At 33.3% G+C, this 27354-nt stretch overlaps 1 protein-coding gene across 4 annotated transcripts in view; it reads left to right on the forward strand.

The window, feature by feature from the left end:
* LOC134274839 (protein Wnt-7b-like) overlaps positions 1-27354 on the forward strand; it is a 47756-nt gene that overhangs the window by 9881 nt on the left and 10521 nt on the right. The window contains exons 1-4 of one of the 4 annotated variants that reach the window (XM_062757078.1): positions 10896-11286; positions 13107-13172; positions 13783-14012; positions 19668-19939. In XM_062757078.1, the coding sequence (XP_062613062.1) occupies positions 11213-11286; positions 13107-13172; positions 13783-14012; positions 19668-19939 (642 nt within the window). In that variant the 5' untranslated portion in view covers positions 10896-11212. Of the gene's footprint in view, positions 1-10895; positions 11287-13106; positions 13173-13782; positions 14013-19667; positions 19940-27354 lie in introns of those variants that run through there. The other 3 variants (XM_062757079.1, XM_062757080.1, XM_062757081.1) reach the window with 3 other exon arrangements.

Consider the following 27354-nt stretch of genomic DNA (forward strand, 5'->3'; position numbering starts at 1 on the left):
CAGTAGGTGCTAAAACGAAAAATGAGAACCCTGTCTGCACAATGACCATTTTGCAGCCATCAACTGGCCAACAATTATTGGCGTGCCAATATGAGTCAAAATTGAGACATTTAATATTAATAGACGTAAAAATTACTTGAATTCAAGTTTCATGATTGTGCACTTTAATTCCTCTTACTTATGCTTTCCTGAAATAAAAATATTTTGTTGAAAAATGGTTTTTGACAAGATATTTATATAATGTTTCTTTTTTAAGCTTTCCATGATTATCTAGTTAATCATTTGAAGAAATGAAATCCTCTTCCTAAAGAATATTTCAAGCCAAATATGACTGAAACTGATCCATTGGTTGAGCAAAATGTGCACTATTGATGACAGAAGTCAGAAAAGCTCACTTGGGCCTTTGGCTCAGATGAGGTAATAAAAGTATTATTTTGTGTACACTTGGCTAAAACAAAGATGACAGGTCACAATTTCTCGTTTTTTCTCTCACATCTATTTTTAGTTAATGATGCTGTAGAAATCACTACTTCCTTATTGTTCAGCAAAATGAAACATCAAACGTTATTCAAGCTTAACCGAAAACATGCCAAAAGTTACATTCTATAATCCATAAAACCAAAGTTCAAGGGAACAGCAAAGCCAAGTGTTCTCTTTAGGGGGTCTGACATAATTACATGTGGTATTTAAGTTCAATGACTGTAATTTCTCTTTATATTTAAATATATTTGTTTTATCTTGAGTCTGTTGAGCCTGAAGACTGTCTTTATGGTTATACGATGAAGGTATTACTGTCATGATGAGCCATTATAAGAAATGTTTCCATTGGGGGTGTCTAGGAATCGAATTCTTTACTTGGATGTATGTACTACTGACTTACTTTTCACATTAATACCAATTTTATGTCCATTACAATATATAACTTTATGACAACTGCACTACATAATCCCAGAGTTTACACCACAGTAGTAGAGGTTTACTTAGTATCTTAACTTAGACTGGATGATTTGTTTAACTTTAACCCCTTCCATGGCAAAGATTATAAGCATTTCTAGAAAAATTGATATTAAGATTTCAATGCATTTTTGGGGGTATTTCTTGTAATTTTTGTATATACCAATGTATATATATTCGAAAGCAGGTATTGTGTTGGTTCTGAAAATGATTATAAAAATTTCATTTCAGTTGCCATGGCAACGAAATACACCGTGACCATAATCATGCTGGAATTTCCATTTATTAAATAATGAGTTTCATTCTAGTTTTTTTCCTTATCTAAATATATTAAAAAATATTTTATTGTTGCGTTGAAAATTATGAACATGTACATTTTTATAACAAACCAATTTTAAGTATTTTGGGGGGATTGGGTAGGTTTGGGATGTAAACACCAAAATTCAGCATTTTTAAAATATAACGTGTTACCCCCGCAATGATTTCGATAGTGGCAAAATCGCTCAAATAGTGCGCACAGTTTTACTCAAGCTAGCAAAAAAAAAAAAAAAAAAAAATGGTACGACCAATAAAAATATTTTTTGTATATTATTTTACCGTATTTATTTTCTTTTTCCAATGGTGCAAGATTTATTTTGATATTTCCAGTATTAACGAAGTTATGAATGTTTTTTCACACTATACTTGTTTTCAAGTCAGAGGCGTAGAAATGCGTATATCCCGTGTAAGGGGTTAAGTCAATTATTTTTACTACACCATAACGCTGTCTGCAAACCCCTACAAGTTTATGTCTCTTTAAGAAACATAGCTCTTTAAATTGAAGTATCTGTGTATCTAACTATACTAGTTGATGCAGAAGCCATTGTAGAAGAAAAAGAAATCGTCGCTAGCTTGGACAATGATAAACGATTAATACAGATGACATATATGACGAGATATAACGAACAGATTTCAAGCTCAAAAGTCCATAAAACAATACAAAATAGGAGCAGAGCAAAAACGGACCTCCAAAACATCAGAGGTGGGGTCAGGTGCCATGGAGGAGTGAGCATTCTCTGCCGACCAGTCACTCCCGCCATGTGCTCCTTGTCATGATCGGGAAAAATGTCTACAACTCGGTATATAAATGATAGTCTGACAAATTAATGAAAGTCTATGAAAAACATCATTAAACGTTTGGCTTAATGATGGATTGTATTTGCTGTCATTGTATCGACCATATAACTTACGAAATGATGACTTTAAACGAGACTTTAGATATTCTTGTCTCGTGAATCTGTTTTTCAAGAAAATTACCTCGTTTTAAAAATTGTTCATACAAAGAGCATGCTCTTGCGTGTCAAATATTCTGAGGGGTATAAACCCAGTCTGCAGGTGATAAGGGTATTGCTGTAAAGGCAAAGGATGTTGACGATCGAAAAGTTCAAGTCATCGCGTATATCCTATTGTTTGGTTGTAAGATAACTATTTACATCTCTTTCTAGTTAAATATCCAAATATGAAACAAATGTGTCAGATTCTGTGGTATCGTTTATTTCAAGTTCACTGGAATACCGTAAATCTGGAAATTTTTACGTCGATTTTATTTTGCGAATTCGGGTCAAAATGTTGTTGATTCATTTTTACGTTTCAAAATTTTGCGAATGACCACTGCTTTGTTTACATTTTCTTATTGGTGATTTATTTTTAAGAAAAATTATTTTTGCGAATGCAATGAACTCGCAAATTTGCTAAAAATTTATCTACTGCAAAAATTTCCAGATTTACGGTATATCGTGTCCACAAATGAATCGAAATAAATATTGTTAATTGATGTCCAGTTGAAGGCCACAGCAAGTGTTCTCTCAGACTGATGTACAAGATCTTGATTAAATTCTGCTTCATGTGAATGCAAAAATAGGTCTGCTGCTTAATTTCTTTCGGGGTGCAATGGTTGGAAGACCCGACCCCACATAGATATTGTAAATCAGAAACTTAGCATCTTGAAATATTAATTCCAGGGTACTTGTGGGAACAATCAGATTTTTTTTCACCAAAATAATTTCATGAATGACCAAGTACATGTATTTTCTACGAATTTCTTTGTTATAGAAAAAACAGCTGCTTATGATGTCAAAAAAAAAAAATTGGACTTAATCTTATCGCGGGGAAAACAAGGAGTATGGGATGACGTAAACATAAGCATTTTTACAGATATTGGTCTTTCACTAAACAATGGATTTGTAATTTTAAGAATTTATTCAAAATATTCACAGTCTCCATAATATTTTCTTATTCTGAAGAAAGCTGTTGAAAAGTTCAGCAATATCTCAATAAACACCTTTCACATACCCTGCCAAATCTTCTCTTGGGAATAGGATAATGCACCTTCAGTAATTTAAAGTTTGCATAGCCCCCAACCTCACACACAAACACTGTTTGAAGACTGTTAAAGCTTTGGGCAAGAATATTTAAGTTTTGATTTAGCTTTGCTAGACAGATTAACTAAAAGAGTACTTTTTGTCACATTATGACGCCTATTTGTCCATCTGAAAACTTTGAAAGCGGGGTTTAAGTCTCCCAGTTGAAATGATAACAAGAGCATGCTTTGCGTACGAACAATTTCTAAAAAGAGGCAAGCTATTGACAAATAAGTCGATTAAACAGGGATATCAACGCTAATCCTTAAACGATTAAGGTCATGATTTTGCAAGTTCTGTGGTCGAATTTGTCCACAAAACAATCATTAAGTCGAATTTCTGACTGACGTTTCATACAAATTGTTAACCCTTTATTCATACTAAATTGTAGATAAAGCTTTTTTTTCATGATTTGGAGCACATGGCAGTTGTGATAAGTTGACAGATGATTACTTCTTAATGGCACCTGAACCCATTTCTGACATTTTAGTCCATGCTTGCTCTGCTTCCTGTTTGTATTGATTCAATGGACTTTTAGGCTTCAATACCGTTTTGTTGTAGTGCAGTAATATACAATCTTTCAAGGAGAGATACCTTACCTTAGCCTTAATTCTCTCTGTGTCAGGAGGCACACACGGCCTTGATATCTCTTTTCCACTGGGGCCAGTCTGAGGCTTCACGGCGTGCCGTGTTCCAGGAGTTCCAGCTAGCATTGTTTCGCTCCTCCTCCGCCATCCGGCTTCATGTTATCTTAGGGCGAACTCGCTTCCTTCTCCCTTCTGGCGTCGACCAGAGGGCCATTACACAATCATCCATGAGATCTTTCTAAGCACATGGTCAATCCAATTCCATCTCCTCCACCTCACCTCGCCACTGATGCTTTCTGCTTCTGCCATCTCCAGAACTGTCTTGTTCGAGATATGCTGCTGCTATTTGACCTTAAGGATCCTTCTAAGACACTTGGTCTGAAAGATGTCAATCTTCATTTCCTCTGTCTTGGTAAGCTTCCAGGTCCCGCACCCGTATAATTATACAGAGAGGACCAAGCTTTTAAAGAGGGAGACTTTTATCTTTTTACTGATATTTGTAGTGTTCCTGATGTTGGATAGCCTCCTGAAGGATGCACCGGCCAGTGCTATCCTCTTCCTGATATCATGATCAGCAGTTCATCCTCCATCCTCGGTGACATTGGCGCCGAGGTAAGTGAAGCTGTCCACCTCGTCAGATTCGCTGTTTCGAACTGTCAGGCTGATTTCATTCTTGCTATCTATCTTCCTCACTTTGCACTTCTTGGCATTTAGCTTCAACCCACATTTTGCGGAGTTTTCTTCCAGTTTTTGTTGCCGTAGACTGAAGATATCGATGGTTCACTGCTGATGACAAGGAGAAACAAGAGGCCCAGGGGCCACAGCACTCACCTGAGCACATTGGGCTTGAATTTAACCCCCCCCCCCCCAGGCGTTCATCATTTGAACAAACTAGATTCTACACTACCTGAGGATGATTCCATATAAATAACACTAATCATAGTTTTGAAGTACTTGAAAAGAAGATTTTAAAAGGTTTCCCTATATATCCTTATGTAAAACTTGGGTGGGCCATTTTGGCCCCACCCTAGCCCCAGGGGTCATGTTTTGAAAAAACTTGAATCTACACTACCTGAGGATATATTCCTATGTAAAACTTGGGTCGGCCATTTTGGCCCCACCCTTGCGCCGGGGGTCATGATTTGAACAAATTTGAATCTACACTACCTGAGGATAATTCCACTTGAGTTTCATCTTTCCTGTTCCAGTGGTTCTTGAGAAGAAGATGTTTAAAGATTTTTCCTATATATTCCTATGTAAAACTTGGGTCGGCCATTTTGGCCCCACCTTGCCCCGGGGATCATGATTTGAACAAACTTGAATCTACACTACCTGAGGATGATTCATGAGTTTCACTTTTCCTGGCCCAGTGGTTCTGGAGAAGAAGATTTTTCAAGATTTTTCCTTTATATTCCTATGTAAAACTTGGGTCGGCCATTTTGGCCCCACCCTTGCCCCGGGGGTTATGATTTGAACAAACTTGAATCTACACTACCAGAGGATGATTCCACATATGTTTCACCTTTCCTGGCCCAGTGATTCTTGAGAAGAAGATTTTTTAAAAATGCCATTAATTTTTCTCTAATTCATAATTATCTCCCCTTGGAAAAGGGCGTGGCCCTTCATTAAAACAAACTTGATTCTCCTTCACCCAAGGATATTTTGTGCCAAGTTTGGTTAAAATTGGCCCAGTGGTTCTTGAGAAGAAGATGAAAATGTGAAAAGTTTACGACGACAACGACGACGACAACGACAACGACAGACAACGGACAAATTTTGATCAGAAAAGCTCACTTGAGCCTTCGGCTCAGGTGAGCTAATAAGTACTAGTCGGACAAAATTGATTGCTAATTTAAAAAATCTTTTTTCTCAACTCAAGATTCACCAAGTGGAAACAGTTGAAACTTTTTGAAATGCATCCTGAAATTTTGGAGATTTCAATAGCAATCTCTTTTAATCATAGCCGTGATAGAAGGATGGTATCACAATATAAGATCAAAGATTTAGAAGGGAATATATGGAAAGAACTTCTTTTTTAAAAGTAGACCATGGCTAGTCATATTAATATGGCATTGAGTTAACACTCTGATAGTGCAAATTCACGTTTCTCCACATCATCGTATCTGGATTTAGTAAGGAGCACAATGGGAAATTTATCTTTTACACGTAAATTGATATAGAAAATATGATTGATTATTGCTTAAAGCGGATTCGGCAATTTTTAAGCTTTATGTCAGTGGATGTGCATTTGAAAAGCTTTAAGAGAGTTGCAGGGTCACATTTAATTAAATAAAAAGCGGGTAAAGAAGCACCCCATGTAACAAAGCCTTCCATTTGGATGCTAACAATAATGACCTTCTGACCTTGATGTTTGACTTACTTTTGAAAACTTTAACTTGACCTTAACATTTGAGCAGTTAGTGCTAGGGCTTTATTATTTTACATGTGTATTTCCTATCAAGAGGCCTTCCTTTTGATACCTTTATTGAACCTTTGACTTTGGAGTTTGGCCCTGATTATAAAACTTGACCTTGGCCACAACATATTAATTATTAGAGCTTGGGCCTTCATTTTTCACAATAATCATTGAAAAAGTCCTTTATTTATGAGTAACATTTTTCAACCCTTGACGAAGGAGTTTACCTTGAATTTGAGAAACTTCAACCATCTCTAAAAGATGTCATACGGGGGCAGAAGTGTTTCAAAAGCACATCTTTTTCTCCAGAATCAAAAGGTACTTTAAGTTACACAAATATGATGAAGCATCAAGTATTGATTATGTAGATTCAATCTTGTTAATCAAAACCTCGAGGCTAAAGTTGGAGTCATAATATAGGTCATTTTTAAGAAATAGAGGGTAAAATTACCAAAAAATATACAACAGGGCAACGATGACCCTTGTTTCTACAATTTAACGGCATCACTGATATTTTTGTGTGTACCAGTACTTTTGGAAGCCTTGGTGATTTTTCCAAGACACGTATTGGCAATTCCTGAATCACACTTACGTAATGCATAGTGCCAAGAAGCAGGATATAAACAATTGATACCTGTATAATAGGACTTAAGGGAAAGCAGTATCAACAAATTATATGACACATCAGAGCCTAATTTGTCAATGGGCGAGAGTGGCGGTCTTAATTAGGCTAAATTGAAATTTGACTTCTCCATGTAGAAGGATGAACATTGCGATCAAATATTGTTGTAGGCTAAAATGGTTTTTGGTGAAACACTGTTTAATGTTTTGATAAAAAATTTATTATCGTGTTAACAATAATTGTTATGGCCGATATTAATGTCAGTTAGAAGGCAACAGTGATAAAAAGTGCACCAGCAATTGTCTGAGATTTCTTATGAGTGACGTCATTTAATGAAAAGTAGAAGTTACCTTGAAATGTACTCTTGTACCGGATATCAGCAGATGTAGTAAGTCGTTCTACTAAATTTCTGTATCATTGACCTATATTAGGAATGTGTTGGCATAGTCACAAATAAGGTGATCTAATAGTACAACACATTAATATACATTCTTACAGATTAAGGGAGCAAAAAACTTATAAAGTTAGATAAATTATCGTTGATCACATTTATCCTGCAAACAATTTCACGAAAAGAAGAACGTTACTTACAAATATGTAGTGTATTTTCATCCAAAATGGATTCAGTAAAGCCGCCATTGTAAAAAAAAAAATTATTTGCTTCTGGAATTTCAGAGTATTTTATGATTTTATGAAAATTAATATAAACGTAAGAGAGTGTTTAAATCTCTATTGGATGTTAAATATGTTGCTTGTAAAATCCTTAACATGAAAATAAAAAATAGGCTGACTTGATGTATTTCTTTTTTCACACTTCTTGTTTATGTTATCAGAAAGTAATGTAAGTTCTATAAAGCTGTACAACAAATCAGAGTAAAAATTTATGTAATTACATGTATAATTATAATAAATGTGCAGATGTACCAACTACATAAAGGTGTTCGTTTATATCCTTGTTATGTGTTCTAATAACTGTATTAAATGAATTTTTTTTTTGGAAAAAAGAAAATGTTTACGTTCTTTAAAGGATAAACTGTCAATTTTTTTGAAAAGAAAAATGCCTCAATTATTCAGAGAAAAAGGAAACAGTGTATCTGAAAAATAAAAATTGAGAGCTCGTTTAAATCTTAATGTCATATTGAGGAAAAAATTTAAATTGACCTACCCACAGGTTTCTTTGTAGGCGTCAAATTAAAATTCATGGCAAACACATTTTCCTCTTGGGTATCAGTTATAATATAATGTACACCTTCCATTCATATCTCGGTTTCCCATCCATCAATAGTCATTCTGACATGCTTGATTTATTGATCGATCAACCAAAACTTGTTTATTTCACTCCATATTTTAGCTATTTTGTCAATGGGTTTTTATCAAACCCGAACAAATTTATGAGAATCAATCTTGTACCTGCATTCGAAACGTTCTTTGAGGATATAATTTATAAAAGAATTTCGCAAGCCATCTTTCGAGCTAAGAGACTATGAGTGAATCAAATTGCTCCTTCTTCTTTTATCGTTAACCAGTGAAAAATAAAATGCGTTTTAAATTGATTTTTATCAATTCACTAAAAATTGAAATTCCAACATTTGGTTATGAGCCTCAAGAGAGACATATTACAAACACACCATGAAAGAATCATGCTGGTTCCCTGGGTTTTTTTTTCTTTGATGTTTGTCAAAGAAAGAGGCTTTTTTGAAGAAAGAGATTTTTGTCCTTCATTCATGCTACAGTAAAAATAGGAGAGAAAAAAGTAGCCGAGACAAGATAGACTTTGTTTTGATTTTTTTTAAAAGTCACGTCAAATCAAGATATTCCCTATACAGACTCGTTATTTAAATTGAACCTAAAAAAAGAGATGTTTATCAATTCTTTCTCTCGTTTTATGGATTTATTTTCAAAATTCTAAATTTATAGAGGGGTTAAAAAAGTGACAGGACGGAATGCTTTGATTTGTATTTTGTCGCAATATAAGGTTAATATTCATAATTCAGTGTTAGCTTTGCATTCAATCGACTCATTAGATTGGCATTCAAACTGATCTGATTTAATCGTGAATATTTGCTGAATTCGTTCTCACCTCTTTCTTTCTATTAGCAAGCAGCACGGATCCTTTGGAATTCACTTATCTTCTAAAGACAAAGCAGAAAAAATGTACAAGGAAAACGCTATTTTCCTCTACTCCGCTCCCGGCCAGCGGAAATGCAAGGCATCTCTGTTTAGTGCAGTCGCTTTGAAACAACAGGCTCTTATCAAACAAACAGATTAATAAAATCTCGAATCTACCTTTAATAGGAAAACAAACATCATTATTTGTCCACAAATGACATCTACCACTAGATAACGCTCATTGTGGGCTTTTCAATACAGGGTTTCATCTTGAAATGTGTGAAAGATACCTGGATACACGTAAATTTATGAAGGACTAGCGGTGTCTTTGACAAAATCCCCCTCGGGCCGAGATGATGGTTTTAAAATACTCCTAGTGCTGGAAAGGTAAATCAAACAAAGTAAAACATAAACAAATAGATTATCCTGCCAGGGTCTCAAAAACGACTGTTAATATGGTAGATTATGTAGATTTAGCTTCAGAAAAAAAAGTCTCCAATTTGTTTCTATCAGTTACAGCGCGGGTGAATGTGACACGAAGTTTAGGGTACTAGTAATGTTTGTTTTGTTTAACTTCGAAATAAGAGGAAAAACATAGCTAGAGGCTTTAGACAAGATACAGTTTTCTTTTTATTCACACATCAATATTTAATTTCTATAAAACTGTAGTACTTCTTTTTCATCTGAAGCTGTGTTGCAAGGCAAACAAGTCTTTCTAAATGTAGTAAATTTGGAAGAACCAGATGACAGCAATAGGCCTTGATTTTATTACCTCAATCGCGATACTTAAAACAATATTTGTGCGTAGTTACGCAAATTCTTAAAGTTAATTTTTGTACCGCAAAACTTCACATCATAAACTTCAATACTTTTGCAACTCCTTCAACTATACCATGCCTATTTTTTACGCATCTGTGACAACGTCATGTCATCCAAGGTAAAGATCTCACTTTTAGCAAATCATTTCCGTCGAATAATATTTATTTCTACCAGACGATGACAATTAATTACCGCAAATATGTGGTCTTCCGCGCTGAGGTCATACATGTATGAACGGTCTATATATACGATGGTCTCGGACAACATGTGGAAGAAATTGCAAAGATCAGTGACGTAGAAGTCGGGAGCGGATCAAAGGATTATTTTTTAGTTCTTTTTTCAACTAGGATATAGAGATATGCCTGTGAAGACCATACCCTGATTTAAGAAGAAATAATTAGGTTCATCAAGGTGGCGAACAGTTAGATATTTGATTGAATGTCAGCTTTTAAATTGATTTGGACGAGGTTAGGCGATTATTGTGACATTTCGATAACAATACACCTATATCAACAAAAACAAGCCAAAATTCAATTATCTCAATAGATTTTTCCAAGCGTGTTCAGCACGGTAATCAAATCAAACCTTGTCGTGTCCTCAAGCACAAAGTATTCATCTGACATGAGATTATCCTTTTATGAATAAAAGGCATGCGAAAAAAGGACAAATTCCCCGCACATTTTTTATTCCTCCTTAAACTTTATGTATTTTTAAAATTAATAAACAAGTCTCCAAATTTTTTTCAATGTTTAAAAAGTGTTTTTTAAAAATTCTTCGATCTTTTTCATTAATATTGCGTCTTTTTCGGCTATTTTTTGTCTCGCTCGAATGCACTACTAGCAAGGTGGCAATTCTTTGATCTGCGTTTGTGCAGTAAAAGATGAACCCTTCGTATCTTGATAGTGTTTGGAGGGGGCGTGGCTTTTAGTGTAACAGACCGATTCTCCCAATGGTGTCTCATGTGATCTTTTTACCTGTCAACAATGTAGAGACCAATCGTTTACCGGAACGGACTCATTCTTATATTACAAATTACTGATGAAACATTTCGACTCCTATTTTTGTTTTCTTTTCCTTATCATCACTCAAATTCTCAATGCCCGCCAAAGGATCTTAAAAATATACCTCCAAGAAATGGTGTAGAATTTCCTTTCATAACAGAAATCATAATATTGGTAAATCGCTAGTGGGAAAAAAATTGTGGTACTTTCTTTAACCCAAAATAATGTCTTGGATTAATTTGAAAGAAATTAACTTTGTGATTGTGAATGGAACTAATGTCTAACAAACACGATGATTGCACATAATGGGAGTTAGCAGATCGACTAAGTTTTCAGTGGGAATTCTTTATCTGACCTTCTGCATATACGGCGAATTTTTGTGAGTAATTCGACCTTATAATGATATTTCCTATCTGTCAGTATTTTTTTTATAAGTCCGACCATTGTGTAGCCATTGACAATATTTAAGAGAGGAGATAACTGAATTGTATAGATAATTATTCGCTGATTGACTAAAATCATTGATAAAAGTCTATGAATGAATTTTTTGGCACTTTGCTGGGACAACTTGGATATTGAAATTCTTTGCATATCGCAGTTTGAAATATTCGTGCGTATAGATAGTCGACAATTACCCGTATTACATGTTTTAAAAAAAATTATCTTTATAGTAAAACCATTACTGTATTTTGACAAGGGTATAGAAGATAATTTTGACCCTGAAAATAATGTGTAATATTTCAAATTGTCACTTACAGGTAATTTATCATTTTAGAAGTGAAAAATCGCGGGGCTTGTGTAATTAAGCAAAGTGTTAGACAAGTCAAAAAACTTCTGAACTTCTACTGAAAACATACACCAATAGTCTTTATATCTTGAAATGTCTACAATTTTTGTTTATGAAATCGTTTCTGACAGGATTTCAATGAAATACGTTGTTCCATAACGATGCATATGAAACAGATACGTTGAAATATAAAGCGGTGTTCTACGAGTGCACATGCAATTCTATAGGCATAAAAACCTAATTCTGAATGGCTCTTCTGTTAACACTGCAGACAGTATATTTTTCATTACGCCCTTTGGCTAAGCTCCTCTAATTCCCGTTAATCCTCCAGAATATACCAAATGCATCAAAATTTATTATACGGTTTGTGTCTTTTTTTTTCTTTGACCATTTAGGGATAAAATAAATTGAATAATATTTGTCACTTCGTTAATCCAACAGGTGATTAATCAGGGATCAATCAGCGTACTTAATACATGTAATTCAGTCGATTTCCTGTCCTTTTTTTCTCTCTCTTTCCTAGTCAATTTTTTTATTGCATATTTATGACACATAGTCTTCCATTAAATTTTTTGGCGGACAAAGACATTCAAGATATTATCAAACAAGTGAAAATTAAGTCACCATAGCAAAAAAGAAACAGAAAAGAAAGCAAATTCACTTAATAAATATCGACAATTACTTGATTCTGAAACCATTATTCAATTCAAAGTGTTCGCTTGGATAATGGATAATGTTAAGAGTTTTATCATTTATGCATTGTTTAATACGTTAAATAAATTCGAATTTTTCGAATTTTTTTCTGTTTTTTTTTTAACTATTCAGATTATTCTTTGTTTAACGTAAAAATTGGCCTTTTTATACGTCAGTCATAGAAAGCATTATTCTATGAAATGATAAAACTCTACATTTACTAATACTTTCTGTCTTAATTTGTTTCCTACTTCTGACCTTAATAACTTTTCACTTCTATTTGTTTTTAAATTAGAAAAAGGTCTTTAATGAGTTGAGTTGCTAAAGTATAAACCTTAATTAATTTTTCCCCTGATGTTGGGATGCTTAATATTAATACTAAGCATGTGAAACTGCTTTTTACACATATCATTGCTTTTAACTTCTTTTTCATATACAGAGTTTATAAAGTTGTGGAATTAAGGTTAAGTTGTCCCCCAAACATAAGTAAATAAAAGAGATAAAAATAATAAAAAATGAAATTATAACAGTTACATGTACTTGCATATTTCTATACTTTCTCCATCACTGATCATACCTTATACCATTCCGACACCTATATTTCATTTATCCCCTTTTTTCTATCCCTGCATGTAACGGTCAAGAAAATAAAATATCTGTTGGAAAATGGTTTATTTGGGCGGTGTATATACTAATAGACTGTTTTCTTCTCCTATAAGGTGTTGGCATATAGGCAGACAAATGTACGCCGGCTGTCACTGGATATCCATCTTCTACCTCTTATGGTAAATCTCAGAATTTATTTCCTCCATGATTTAGGAACTCTTTGTGGACATAGTGCTGTGATTTAGTTGTTCTGACTGAGTTAAATATTGCACAAACCCTGATAATAAATAAAACACCAAAAAAAAGTTAGTGGTGTGTTGAAGTTTGACCACGAACATGTAGTGTAGAGAGATATTACATTCTGATTTGAGTGACTTTTAGAATGGGAATCAAAATCAAAGCTAATCTTGATGAAGCAACCCTTAATTTATTCGTGGCTTATACAAATGTCTTCACAATCTGAGTGTAGCAATACAGTGTAATGATAGGTTAACACTGTTGCAAGATCTACGGCATTATGTAGATTTGTTTCGTGTATCTTTTTATCAAAAATGCTCGTAACATACAATACATTTGACTCGAAAAATAAAATACTGAATGACAAAAGGTTTGGGACCAATATAGAAAGATAGAATTTATATTATAAAATATATGTTTTCCAATCTGAACAATGCAATAGAGCCATCCAAAAAATCTAACTTGGGTGAAGTTTGGGGAAAAGAAATGGGGTACCAGTTCTTTCGATATCCATTTTTGTTTTTTCTTTAATTTTATTTTCCTTTTTTGTAGGGCATTGTCATCAGTGGTTGCCCTCCGCGCCAATTTCATTTGTAACAGAATCCCCGGTTTAACTCCTCGACAACGATCAATTTGCCGGAAAAGACCGAACGCAATAGTTACAATCGGAGAGGGAGTACAAATGGGAATAAACGAATGCCAATACCAGTTCCGGAATAATCGCTGGAACTGTTCAAGTAGCGGAGCAGAAAATACCATGTTTGGTCACACGCATAAAGTTGGTGAGTACATTTTTAGTCTGCGATTTTAAAACGTAGGGTACTAGTTAAACTGCTGTTCAGAAAAAAACAAAACAAATATCTATTCTTTTAAACAAACCTAATACATGTATCTATTCATTGAGCCCATTGAGGAAAATCGTTATTGGCATGATCATTTCCATTAGACAGACCGTTTGGTATGTGGATATAGATAGGTATAGTGACCAAAGGTCAGTTGACATTTGGTGACCTGACAACTCGTTTTATGGCAGACGGAACAATAAACCGTAATGATTGTCAGTCTAGGGTCACCTATGTCCGTGCTCATTAGAAACTTACAATTTGAGTATCGTAGGTGTGAATATATTGCCAATAGAAATATAACAGACACCATCGCCACATTCAGGTGCGAAATTATTGCAATTGCTAAATACACCAGAAACCATAATCACATACAAGGGCGAACAGATTTCCGGAAGTAATAAACACGTCGTGCCATGCGAGTTTCGTACATGTGCAGTCGAAACTTGTAAGATACTTCAAGATGTTAATTTATTTCCTACGTGTATATTTCTTCAGATTTCCTGGACTTAACTTCCACATGTATGGATGTTTAAAAAAAATATGAGAAAAACCTTTTCAAAATAAATAGAAAATATTTAACTGATTGTATAGACAAAAGATTCTATAATCTCCTCCCACGTCAAAAAGCCCAAACATCAGAGACAAAATTAGGAGAAATTAGGAAGAAATACGTGGAATATTTTCTGCAATGTAGTCTTATCAAAAGGTTTCAAACCCACATCCATATAAATAATTAACTTGGTTCATCATCACTATTTGCCTTCTTTTTATTCCTAAATTATTAAAAACCATCTGATAATAATACGCAGTATTTCAAATGTTAAGGTGTTTTGCGGGGGTAGAAAAAGATGGAAAATATGGTCTACAATGAAATGATTTTTATTTAAATTCAAAAAAGCTTATTCTCACGGTTTTCGTCTCGATGCCTTATTCATAAGAGGAAAGAAGATCGACCATATCAAAACTAGCCCTGAATACCAACAACAGACCAAAGCACAGATCATGTGTACATATAGTAATAACATTCAAACCTATTAAAAGAATTCGTGAAAAAATATTATCGTAAATCGGAAGAATAGCCCTATAATCCGTGTCATCGTTTATTTGTGTTTCAGATTCAAGAGAGAAATGATAATATTGACTTTCCTAAACACCTGTTTGAATGCCAAAACCGCGACATTGGCAATGGCGGGCGGAGAACATAAAAACAGACGATTAACATGTTTCATTTTTCCTTCTTTTTAGCCCACTTTAGAATACCTTTACCGGGGATTAGTAATAGATATATTGACACTGTATGCCTCGCTCTTTAATGAAAAATAAATTCGTTTACTTGTTTAAATATCAACATTGACAAGGAATCGCAGGCACGTTTTAATCGTCTGAATTCTTCTTCGCACGTCTAGGAAAAACTCGATTACCACGACACCTTCGCTCTATTCGGCAAAATGATGGGAATAGTTCACGAACAATTTAGCAGGGTAATGACAAAAATTGTTCTGAATCGAGCAATTTTGAAAACTAATATACCATGATAAACACATTTTTCAATATTTATTCTCGAACACGAATTACAACATTTTATGGTCTGAAAAACGGCCTTCGAAAAAGAAAATTTTAGGAGATATATCTAATGCAAGTCGACGCCCAAATTGGCTTAAAACATTTCCAACTGATTAAGTTTGGTGATGAAATCTGCCAGGACATAAACACACAAGAAACGTTTAGATTTATTTCACACTGTAATTAACGATGAAAAATTAAAGAGCAGAACATATGAGACGAAGTTAAAGCTTTTATACAAAAAAGCATGTACGAAATAAAATGTAATGTATGAAAGAAATAAAAATGATCTTATCGTATTTCTGAAAAATATTTTCACCCCATCTCATGCGTTATTCGAATATTTTTCAAAATAATAGCCCTTAAAATCCCTGTATATATCACTTAACGTATCCAAATTGGAAAATAACAAGTTCATAAAAGTAGATGATAAAAAATATTAGAATTTTTATTTTCTTTTAATCTGTCAAACACATCAGAATACACAGTTTTTATTTAGTTGTGATACAGAGGTACACATTACAAGGTATACAGGTACATGAAACAATGTGAAAGTGAGCATGATAAATAAATAGTAAATAAATAGTCCGAGTTATAATCAGCAAACTCTAAAAATTATTTAAACAATATTTATTCACTTTTTTAATTATGATATACTGTAAACATTTCATATACATGTATGTATCATCAGTAATATACAAGATCATCTGTCTTATTCATTTAATTAATGGTTACAATATACCTTACCCAACATCAACTATCAGGAGAACTGTTTTTTTTTCTTTACACGTGCTTTGAAAAATTGCAAAACTACTCTTAAACACAAAGAAAAGGCGCTTTTGGACAAAATATATTGCCATGTTCAATATTGAGTGGGATAGAATAATTCTTGTGTCGCCTGAATCTTCACCTCTGCAAATTGCAAAATAATGGCAAGGAATGCGACCTCAAGTCTTAAAGCCCGGGGTCTGTCCCTCCCCAAAACAGGGGACACAGAATCTATCTCGTGCACTTCATTGAATATCAATACCCTCATACCCAATTACAAACAGAAGCAGCTGTGCGGGCCGACATCGCTACAATGGGGCTGTCCACGCCCCCAGCGCCGGCCTCTATACCAAACAGCGACTTTTTGCACGAAATTAGATCAGCAGTCGACTGATTGTTTCGGATCATATTATTTTTCTTCATCAGAATCCTCGCGTATGGACTTTATTGCTAAACTGGACATATAGGCAGACCCCTGCATTGTGTCGTGTCTTTTGTGATTTGACAGACGCCACGAGGCGGCTGCTGCCACTAACATGTCTCTTGTGCCAGCCTGGTTCTATACATGTATAAGTGTTCGAAAGGGTCAAGAAATCCTTGTTAGTAATTTTATGTATAAACATCTCGTATGGATATAGACCTTATGCAAGTATTTTTGTCTAAACACTATTCCTACCAGTGGCTATCACGAGTCTATTTCCGCAATTAGTCAGAGGGGTGGATTAAAATTTTGTCTGCCTGGTACTTCAAGTATAAAAATTCTGGGTTTAATAACCATCAATCTTTCAAACTTAATATCCTCTAGGTCACGCACGTGCGGCACGTCAAAATGTCCAATAAAGATGAGTACTTGTATCTGTATTCTACCAGTTAGCAAGGTCAAGGATGCTAGCTACAGGCACGGGTAGTGCACCATTGAGGCGAGCAATTAAACAACATATATTTAGGAGATAAAGCAAAATGATATATATCTTTTGTGTATTTGACAGTCTCGACAAGTGGCATATACTGATATATTAATTATGCAAGCCCAATTAAGCAAGATTATCAATATTATCAAAGCATTGAAAGAAAGGTACAAATCCCTGCACTTTACAACAATATAAGCGATTGATGATATAAAGTGTCATAAATTACCTTAAGAAAATACCCATCTTCTATCCTGAAGGGGTTACATGTAAACAGTCATTTGTCTATTCTTGTCACGTGATTTGAGCCAAGTCGTCATTTTATCATTTCGCGATGAATGTCGAACCCGATAAAAATCGCACAAAAAATTAATAACGCTTCATCAATATTTAGGTTATTTAACCTTTAATGATACAAATCAGGCAATAAGGTTCTTTTTTTCCTCTGATTGAAGGAGTACATATCGCATGTCCTTGTGACGTGGTGTTCATTAATTAAAATTCTGCAGGAGCGAACATACGACTATGTACTTCATGACTTAAATTTCCGATAACGATTGGTATAGTTAAAAAGACAGCAATTTAACATGTTTAACTATCATGTTTATTACGTAATATGCATCGACCGGACGTTATTAATAGCCCAGATTTCTTTCTCCCTTCTCATTAAGACGATGGTGGTCTATAACAATATATCCTTAATCATTAAAGAACAAAGAAAACTATGTTAGTAGGAGATTAATAACAATGCACGCAGATAATGCAGAAATAAGGGTCCAATTAAATGCAAAGTCTGCATGACGTAGAAAATGGATTTTCACGACAACATGAATTGCAATTCCAGAAACAGAAGGATACATTAAAAGAAGATGACGTCTTTGAATATCACGATTCAAGTTCTCTCTCTAGATCTCTCTCTTCTCTCTCTCTCTCTCTCTCTCTCTTGGCATGTGAGTGTGATAAAGAATATTAAATGGACCTTTGTTTGAACGGTTTTTAAAAAGTCCTTTTTAAAATTACAAGGTAAAAATGTGCCTTTCAGTTGACTGAATGGTCACTGAAAGTCTGTAAAAGTAAAATGACAGAGCTCTGTCTCTAAGTCACTTTTTAGTACATTTTCAGTTCATATTGTATCACATACACATATATTGTTTCAATCTACGAATATGTACGTACTGAGTACATGTATAATCAAATTTAAAAACGTGCTTTTTTATATGATATGTTTGCTTTTTGAACGTGTTCATAGAATCATTGTCTCAAGCCACGATTCGGAGTCCGCATATCATTTTCTCCTACTAGAATGGGAGAGGATCGTAAAATTTGGCCGTGGTTTGCGACGATGTCATAGAACTGGCTACTGAAATATAAAGTGATGAATTGGATTCGAAATAATTTATTTCATATCTTGTCTGTCATTATTGATTGATGAGTAAATTCGAATTAATTTTTTAATATCTATTTTTGTACTTTTAACGAAAGCTGAAATCTAGATCAAAATACACTCCTGGGACATTAACAAAAATCATAAATCATATCTTACATTATATACTTCACTTTAAATCTTGTCCTTTCCCCTAGCTTACATAGACAACAAAATAAAACACGACCATTCTATTCAGTTCAACTTGTTACAACATCATATTACAAGCCAGAATATTAGATTTCATATTCATATTCAGTATGCGATAAGACTCGTGTGTTACACAGCTATTAATATGTTGTATCGACAATGTCATATTTTTACCAACATGACTTTTGTTCAATTCGAAGACTTTTGTCTTTCCTACTTTTGTCCGAGCATAAATTTCCTATCGCTTGGAACCGTGTCGCTATCAATTTTATCAGACTGTCATGTCTGCCTGAGAGTAAAGCGTTTGTATGATCTAGACAAGAACTTGAACAACACTTTTAATATATGTTCGACATAACTTTAACATCAAAACATAAAAAAAAGTTCATGAAGTCTGGTCAAGTGCATCTTAGATGTGGATGAAAGTACACGACGCATTTCGTCTTATTGTTATTATTTTTTTATTTAAGTTTACATTTTTACTCTTTTAGTTTTTAAATTTATGAACATGCCTAGCATGTTTCATTGTAAAAAAACTTCTTTTTTGTGTATAGGGTGTTCCCAAAATTATTTTACAAATCATGACTTGGTCTCCTCTAAAAATTCAAGCTATATACGTTATTTTCGATTGTGCCCTCTTAAAATTTTTATTGAACTTTTTCTTTGTTTATCAAAACTTTCTGTAAATATAAGTTGAATCCCTACTGAAATTTTTTTTTTAACCCGTAGATGAATAAAAAAAATCATTTTAAAAAATTTTACCTACTCTTATTTTTCCAGGAAGTAAGGAAGCTGCGTTTACATATGCAATAACGTCCGCTGGAGTAACTTATTCCATAACACAAGCTTGTAGTCTGGGGAAATTAAAACGGTGCAGTTGTGACCAAAGTAAAAAGAAAAGCCGAGTGTTAAATGCTGGCTGGAAATGGGGAGGATGTAGTGCTGATATCAAACATGGACTTAAATTTTCTCGAAAATTTCTGGACGCGAGAGAAATCGAACAGAACGCAAGATCTCTTATGAATAAACATAATAACAGAGCCGGCAGAAAGGTGAGTAAATTTCAACCAAATTTTTTTTTTAAACATTCTGGAAAAAAATTCATCGTGTTTAATTTATAAGAGGGGATAGCACAGTCATCATTAAATATGAATGTAAATGCTTAGTCTTAATGAATTCTTCAAGACATGGCTTTATTGAATACCTATACGTTGTCTCTGATATGACTGTACTTAAACTTGAGCTGAACCATTGTAACGATTAATTTGAAAACAAACACACTGCGTTTCCTTCCTCTATAAATGTACAAACATTCGTGTCTATAAGTGGCTTTTTCAAAGACAAAATTAAAACATCATTCAGACTAAGGTTTGAAACATGCTAAAACTGTATTCTAATTCAAACAAAACAAATATAGAGCCTTTCAAAACCATACGTAAATTTAGATAAGATCAGCTAATTATATGGACGCTGATCTCAAAACATTACAGAAAAAAATAAATTTATTTTCAAAGAAGTATTGATAGAAAACATGCCGAATACTAACAGTTCCAATATTTATAAACTATCTAGCTTTACCTTTAATGACAGAATTATTTGGGTCTGAGAAGCCTTTGTCTTTAAAAGGGCATATTATGATACAACTTAAACAACACTGTTAGATCAATTTACCATCCTGTCACTGCATAATTCAAATAAGATTAAGTTTGTAAAATGAAAGAAGAAGAGGCTATCAAACGATGTTAAGAGCTGTAAATTAGTTACACGATGTTATACTTTAAACACGCAAACGCCCTCACCGAAACATTGTAAAACACGGTTCTGTCTTTACCATTTTGAAGGGAAGTTTGTTTTACGACAATCACGTAAGACCACTTTTTGACAGGTCAAAAGAACACTATCGTATCTATCGCAACGTTTGTTGATACAACTATCGTAAAATGTCGTAAATTAATTTACTGTGTAATAACAGAACTAGTAAATTTACAGAATTTTCCACCTGAAATGTAATTAGATTTTTCTGATTTATACTTAAAACACCGATTCAGGCTTTAAGACGCCATTGCATTGCATTATTCGAATAGCGTGAAGGGTTCTTCATGTTAGAAGTAAAGCCATTTCTAATCCACTGGAGAACCCGATAATACGTTATATCGGCCAATATTCACGTTAAAGGATCTTTTCAGTTTTTATTAAACACTTCTTCAGCTAGTCTTTCATCTTTGATTCTTTGATACGAATCTAATTCCAGGCCACATGAACACTCCTTACTTGCGAGTATTAAGTGTATTTTAATTCTGAAAGCAATTAAATAATTCTTCCTTAACGATATTAAATCATATCAATTAGACCTTGTTCACGTCCCTGCGTTAATATGGGTATATAATTCTATTAACAGCAATTAATAATGTATATTTATCAATGCAATATTGGAATTTCTGACTAGCATATTATCAAATATAGCGGTATAATATTCCTATAGTGAAGCCATTAGCCATGCACAATTTATGTCAATATATAGGCAGATGTTACCACTCACAATATCCACCGTGGCACCTGATTCCACCTCTGATATTTTAAACTTAGAGGTCCGTGGTTGATCTGTTCCCTTTTAGCATTGGTTGGATGGGCTACTGTTCGTTATTTCCGTATTACACTCTTGAGTTTTTCCCCTTAAGAATATAAATTGTCTAAACATACATGTAGCAATAAATACCGAATGTGTATACTCATTTTATACGACTGAGTGGTTTTCATTGTGAATGGTAATTCATTCGTTGATGTCGATGTCCTTTCGAGAAAATGTTTCAAAATATGTATGACTTTACAAAGACATCTGAATATGTGTCGAAAAACCACAATTACCCATATGTCAAATAGATAATTTTTGTTTCACAAGCATTCAATATTTCGCCCATTCTCAGCAATAAGGTGCAATTAATGTCGTTCCCTTGTTACTCGATATTTAATAATATAAGAATGTTTTTCAGTACGAGCAAGTAAACATAGGTTATGGTCTGTAAACACCGCAAAAATCTGAATTTATGAAAACGATACATACGTTACTGTCGCCAAATCCGTATTTTTAATAAACGTGTATTTTTATGCACAGAAATTTACTGCACACCATATGAGAGTAAAAAATAATTATAAAAATAAAACATAAATCACATGTAAATGACAATTTTTTTGCAGCATGTCGTTGTCGCCCAGTTGTTTGATACCTACGTAACGCCATCATATAACTGAGCTTGTAAATTATGTTTATGCAAATATATTTTCATTTTGGAGAAAATCAAACGGTAGACACCTTGTACTATCTTGTAAAATTTATCTGATATTTACTTTCCCTGAAATATTTTCAAACGACTTATATATTACGGTTGTACAAATACATACGTTATACATCTTTCTAAAAGTATATAAATGTGTTTGGCCCTATTAATGGTACTTATATGATTAGGAAATGGTTCATATTTTTATTGCGTACACATTTTTAAATTGTCTCAACATTTGAAAAATACATGTAGCAATAAATACCTGAAATGTGTATACGTGTTTTATATAATGTACCTCATTACTTGATGTTTTAAGAAAATCATGGTTGTAAATACAGATATGCAATAAATATCAATGTAGTACATGCATATCAGTAAATCTTAAAGAGCTTCGATATTTTCGGATACCTACATAACATTCGGTAACGTTGGTATTAACTGAGCCTTAATTTTTCATTTCAAATAAAAAAATTAAGGTTTTTATAATGGCAGGAGTTATGTTGACAATAAGTCTACCATTTTAAATTATAGTTAATCTCGTAAACTTTATTATCTATATACCTAATACTCTTTTTAATCACTACAAAATCTTTGATCTAATCAGAACTTCTTTGTTTATAAATTTCCCCTAGTTTATTTCAATAGATGACCAAATTTGTTGATAATGTACAAACACAATTTGATGTTCTATACCTTTAAACACAAAAAAGATTTCAAACTTTAACCCAACAAATCATATAAAATCTTTTGTCATAGCTAGTAACGTATGATTTTACGTTACGACAATAACGTAATATTTTATCAACAGTTATAGTCTGGATTTTCAATGTACTTATCCATATGTCTAAATAGTTACCAAATTACCTTATTAGTTTGTTACTTTAGACGTACACAATTCCGAGACCGTATATTATTCTTATAAATATTATAATTATGACTGTTTTTAAATTTATTGATTTTTCCATCGTCCACTTATTCAATTTGATACAGGTCATGTTTTTCATGAAGGCAATTAAAAGTAATAAGTAACGTAACATACTACATTATTCAGTGATTATTAAAAGTGTTCTTCAGTTGTTCTAAAAAAGAGGTTTATTGACTCTTATGCCTTAAAAAGTACAGATAATTTGCCCTTGCATCGAATAAAAATTATATTCCTGCATATAAATGTTTTCTAAAGTAGTCAAAATGCCTTAATCATTGTATTTCCTATATCAATATACACAGTAACGTATATATTGGGGTGATTTTAAAGAAAAAATACCATGTATTTCAATTTGTCATAATTTTGTTCAACAAATTGGTGTTATGGATATTTTACCATATAACTCAGAATTTGGAGAAAACTTTGCAGGAAAAAAATTGAGCGTATACTCAAGTTGAATTTTACGTCTCTGATATACCGTAACTGCACATTATTACTGAGAATGGGCGATTTATCTAACGTAGCAATACTTTGTCATCAATGGCCCGTTAGCAAAATTCATTCATTCATTTATTTACGCCAATGTTACCCAAACAGAGAAGGTTGTGAGAATTATCTATTTAACCACAATGCCCTGTCCTCAGTTTTAATGGCTTAAGGGAAAAAAGGATCCTATGACACATTAAGCGTTTGTGTGAAGATTATTCCGCAGATCGACGGAAAATTTACATTGTTCTGTCTGGAACGGAATCGGGACAAAACTCATAAGATCATTTCCTTATTCAAAATCGACAAACGTGATAATTAGAGATAAATAATTGGCTTGTTGTCTGCCTGAAAAGAATTACCCTTTAGAGACAGAATAATTCACTCATCATTAGATCTGTTACAATCTAATCAGATTTCCAATTCAATCCGACCAATGCTTTTTTAACTCTCCGGTTTCTCAATTCTTGGTAGGTGTTTGCAGAAGTAAGGTGGAAGGTCGCTTTGAAAATGAGGTGGGAGAAAATGAATTTCAGCAGCAATGAATGGAAAAGGGGAAATAAAAGAAGATCGTTTCGTGTCTTCCTAAATAGGAACATGCACAGCTTACATTTTGACAAGAGAATGATAATTTTTTCTGCCATAAGAGATTAAGCTTTTATAGACAGACTCTTCTATAATGGAGTGATGTCTAATTATGCTATCAATCATTCAAATCTTTATGTTATGATTGACCACGTGCGCACGTCCGAATTTTCGCACAAATGTATAATAATTTATCATAATGGTATCAATCAAGGTTTTTTTTTATATTCTTGACAATGCACCTGCTTGTGCCACAATGTGGTATCAATTTTTGGAACACACCTTGAAAACGATTTTTTCACGGACGCTGAAAAAATTAGAGACCACTTGATAAACACAATAATTATATACCTATTCTTTACTACTGAAAATACAGTTTTGGATATGTCGATGAGTGCATGCATAGAGAAACATATATAATGGAGTGATAACCCTGAACAGTATTATTCATCTTGATGAACTCAATATATATTAATATTTGTGCGTAGAATAATGATCAGGAGATACTAAAAGATAGCTCATTCTCTGACACTTTTATTGAGGCAATTAGACATAGGTTTGCTTCAAAGTTCCAAAGAAATTGGCACTTTGAAAAGGGACTTCCATTAAACGGTTGTTTTGTCAGTTTGGTGGTAAGCAAACCGATCGCGTTACACATGTCGAGTTTTTTGAAATGGATGACATTTGTAATGAATTATTTGATATGATAAATATTAGGCCTGGAGTAAATGTATTTAAATAACTACAATTATGAAGAAACCTCGGTAAGGGAAATGATGATCCTTTCATTATTTGTTGCTTTGCTTCGTAATTTCGTTTTTCAACAACATGCCTAGGTTTTGCAAAGGTTACCGTCGGTAGCTAAATGTTTTTGAATAGACATTTGGAAATGGAAATGGGTGGGATTGATGAGCATTATGAGCTCGTTCTTAAAATTAAAAAAAAAAAAATTCCAGTCTGTTGGGACAGCTGTAAAATGCCTGTGACATTTCTGGATTCATAACTTAACTGATGAAACATTTTAAAAACGTTGAGCAACCAAGAAAAATCCAACTTTAATTCCGGCATGTTTGGTGCTCATCAAAGCTATCTTAAAAATATCATTTTGTGGTCACAAATTATCACCCCAATCAATAATGTACTAAAACCGCTGCATGTTTTCGAGTCCCACTCCATGAGGTACGTTCAAAAATCTCCATTGTACTCCCACGAATGTGAAATATTTCACCTTCTCAACAAAATTCCATTTCTGTCGAGTCACTTTTTAAATATATGCCATATTTCGGAATGCTTTTCAGCTCGTGGTGATGATAAATATTTGATAATATGTCAAAATAGATCCTAGCCTATTGTTACATAATTTCAATGGATAAAGATCATTATTGGAAAAGTAAATATAAACGTACTCTCGAATCTACTCAAGATTTTGATATTTCCTCTTTGGTATCTGTCCATTAAATATAAAGGCCTGTGGTTATCTTTTTTCTTTTTTGAGACAGTTTTTCTGATTCCAATGATGCATACAGTGTACCTTAAATAAGTTAAGAACAATAAAGAAATCCTTCAGAATGCTTTGCACACACTTGAATGAGCAAAACGCCTTAAGCAGTAGATTTTGGTCTGAAAATGAAAAAGAATTAAAGGTATTTTTGAAAAATTATAGATCATGTGCACTTTTTTCACGGATTTTAAATTTCTTAAATCTTTATTAAAATTGTAGAATGTTTTCATTTTTTAAAAGATATCGTGTTTTGATGCTGAGGACAGAGAAAAATGCCTTTAACTTTCTTTGGCTTTGAAGGTTTTATTACTCATTAACGCAAAAATCTTCCAAAAAATAAATTTTAATTTAAGTTTCAATCAAAATTTATGATTAAAGTAAAAATAAAATCTAATCTTTAATATAGCATTTAACTAGAACTTGGTGAGAAAAGTTCTAGAGAAACATTATTGTATAATTCATAAATTCCAAAAATTATAAACTTATGATTCACTGCTCAAAAAATCTACATGCAGTTCCTAAAAATCCCCAATGATAGTGGAAAAAAGCCCAACAATATCAATTTTAAACATACCATTATGTCAGGCTTTCGGGACGATGTATCTTATTGAACAGGAATGTTTGGCAGTGATCGATCGCAAATATTTCACAACAATCCATCGTAATATAGCAAAGTTATGCCTTAAATTAGCATACAAAACACTAGAAGTCCATGCAGGAACAAATAAAAAGGAGCTGTCTTCTTGACTTACGGATTTATTAGGCGTTACGATGTACACATGCTATGCTCGTGTTCCCTTTTGATGGATTAACAAATATTCTACCATGCATTTCTTCATGTCAAAATTAACAATTTATCTAATTACTAATTAAAGAATTCCCACAGATTTTTTTTCGAAATATGGATTCAAAAATCATGACTATTAAGAAAAAAAATTATTTTACTTGTCTTTAAGTGAGATATGCGTTTTTGAATTTCAAAGTTGTGCAATTTCTTTTATTTTCTAGGCATTTAAAACACAGAACAAAGAGCATTTTACAATTGAATGAAAGTGTACAAAATCTGTGTAATCTTGATACCTTGTGGTATTTGTGTGATGTTATACGACCCTATCATGCTTAACCTCTGACCTTCGTGTTCACACCTACTTAAGCGTAATAATTTCTTTCATTTGTCAAGTGACAGTTAGAAATCGTGAGTGATGATTTTCGTGTGCGACTTAAATACATTTCACTCAATTCTTTTGTTCATCATTTGAAGTTCTCTTTCTTTCTTTCCTTGGCTCTTCTTTTTCTTGCGGATTGTTTCAATACCTAGCATTGATACACTAGACAGATAACATTAATCCACAATTTGACGTCCTCAAAATCCTTCATTTAATGTGTCATGTGTAAAAAGAGACTAGTATTTAGTGAAATCTAACAGTTTAGTTAATTTTATCCCGCGTTACTTTTGTTAATATTCAGATAGATATCTCTTATCCTAAGCGTGCTAAGTACGAGTTTATTTAGGATGAATATGTATACATGCCGATATTACTTACAAAACTTATATAGTCTAACCGTTTTCCAAAAGCTATTAACAGTCATGGTAAGCATGATACTGCAAAATTTATAATTTAGAAGTGTTTTGGGAAAGTCATCGAGATAAAACTTTAAAACATGATATATCGGTATATATTCGTACCACCC

Source organism: Saccostrea cucullata, unplaced genomic scaffold (assembly GCF_032062105.1).
Source record: "Saccostrea cucullata isolate Sc308-1 unplaced genomic scaffold, CSIRO_AGI_Scuc_v1 ctg123, whole genome shotgun sequence".
Lineage (NCBI taxonomy): Eukaryota > Metazoa > Mollusca > Bivalvia > Ostreida > Ostreidae > Saccostrea > Saccostrea cuccullata.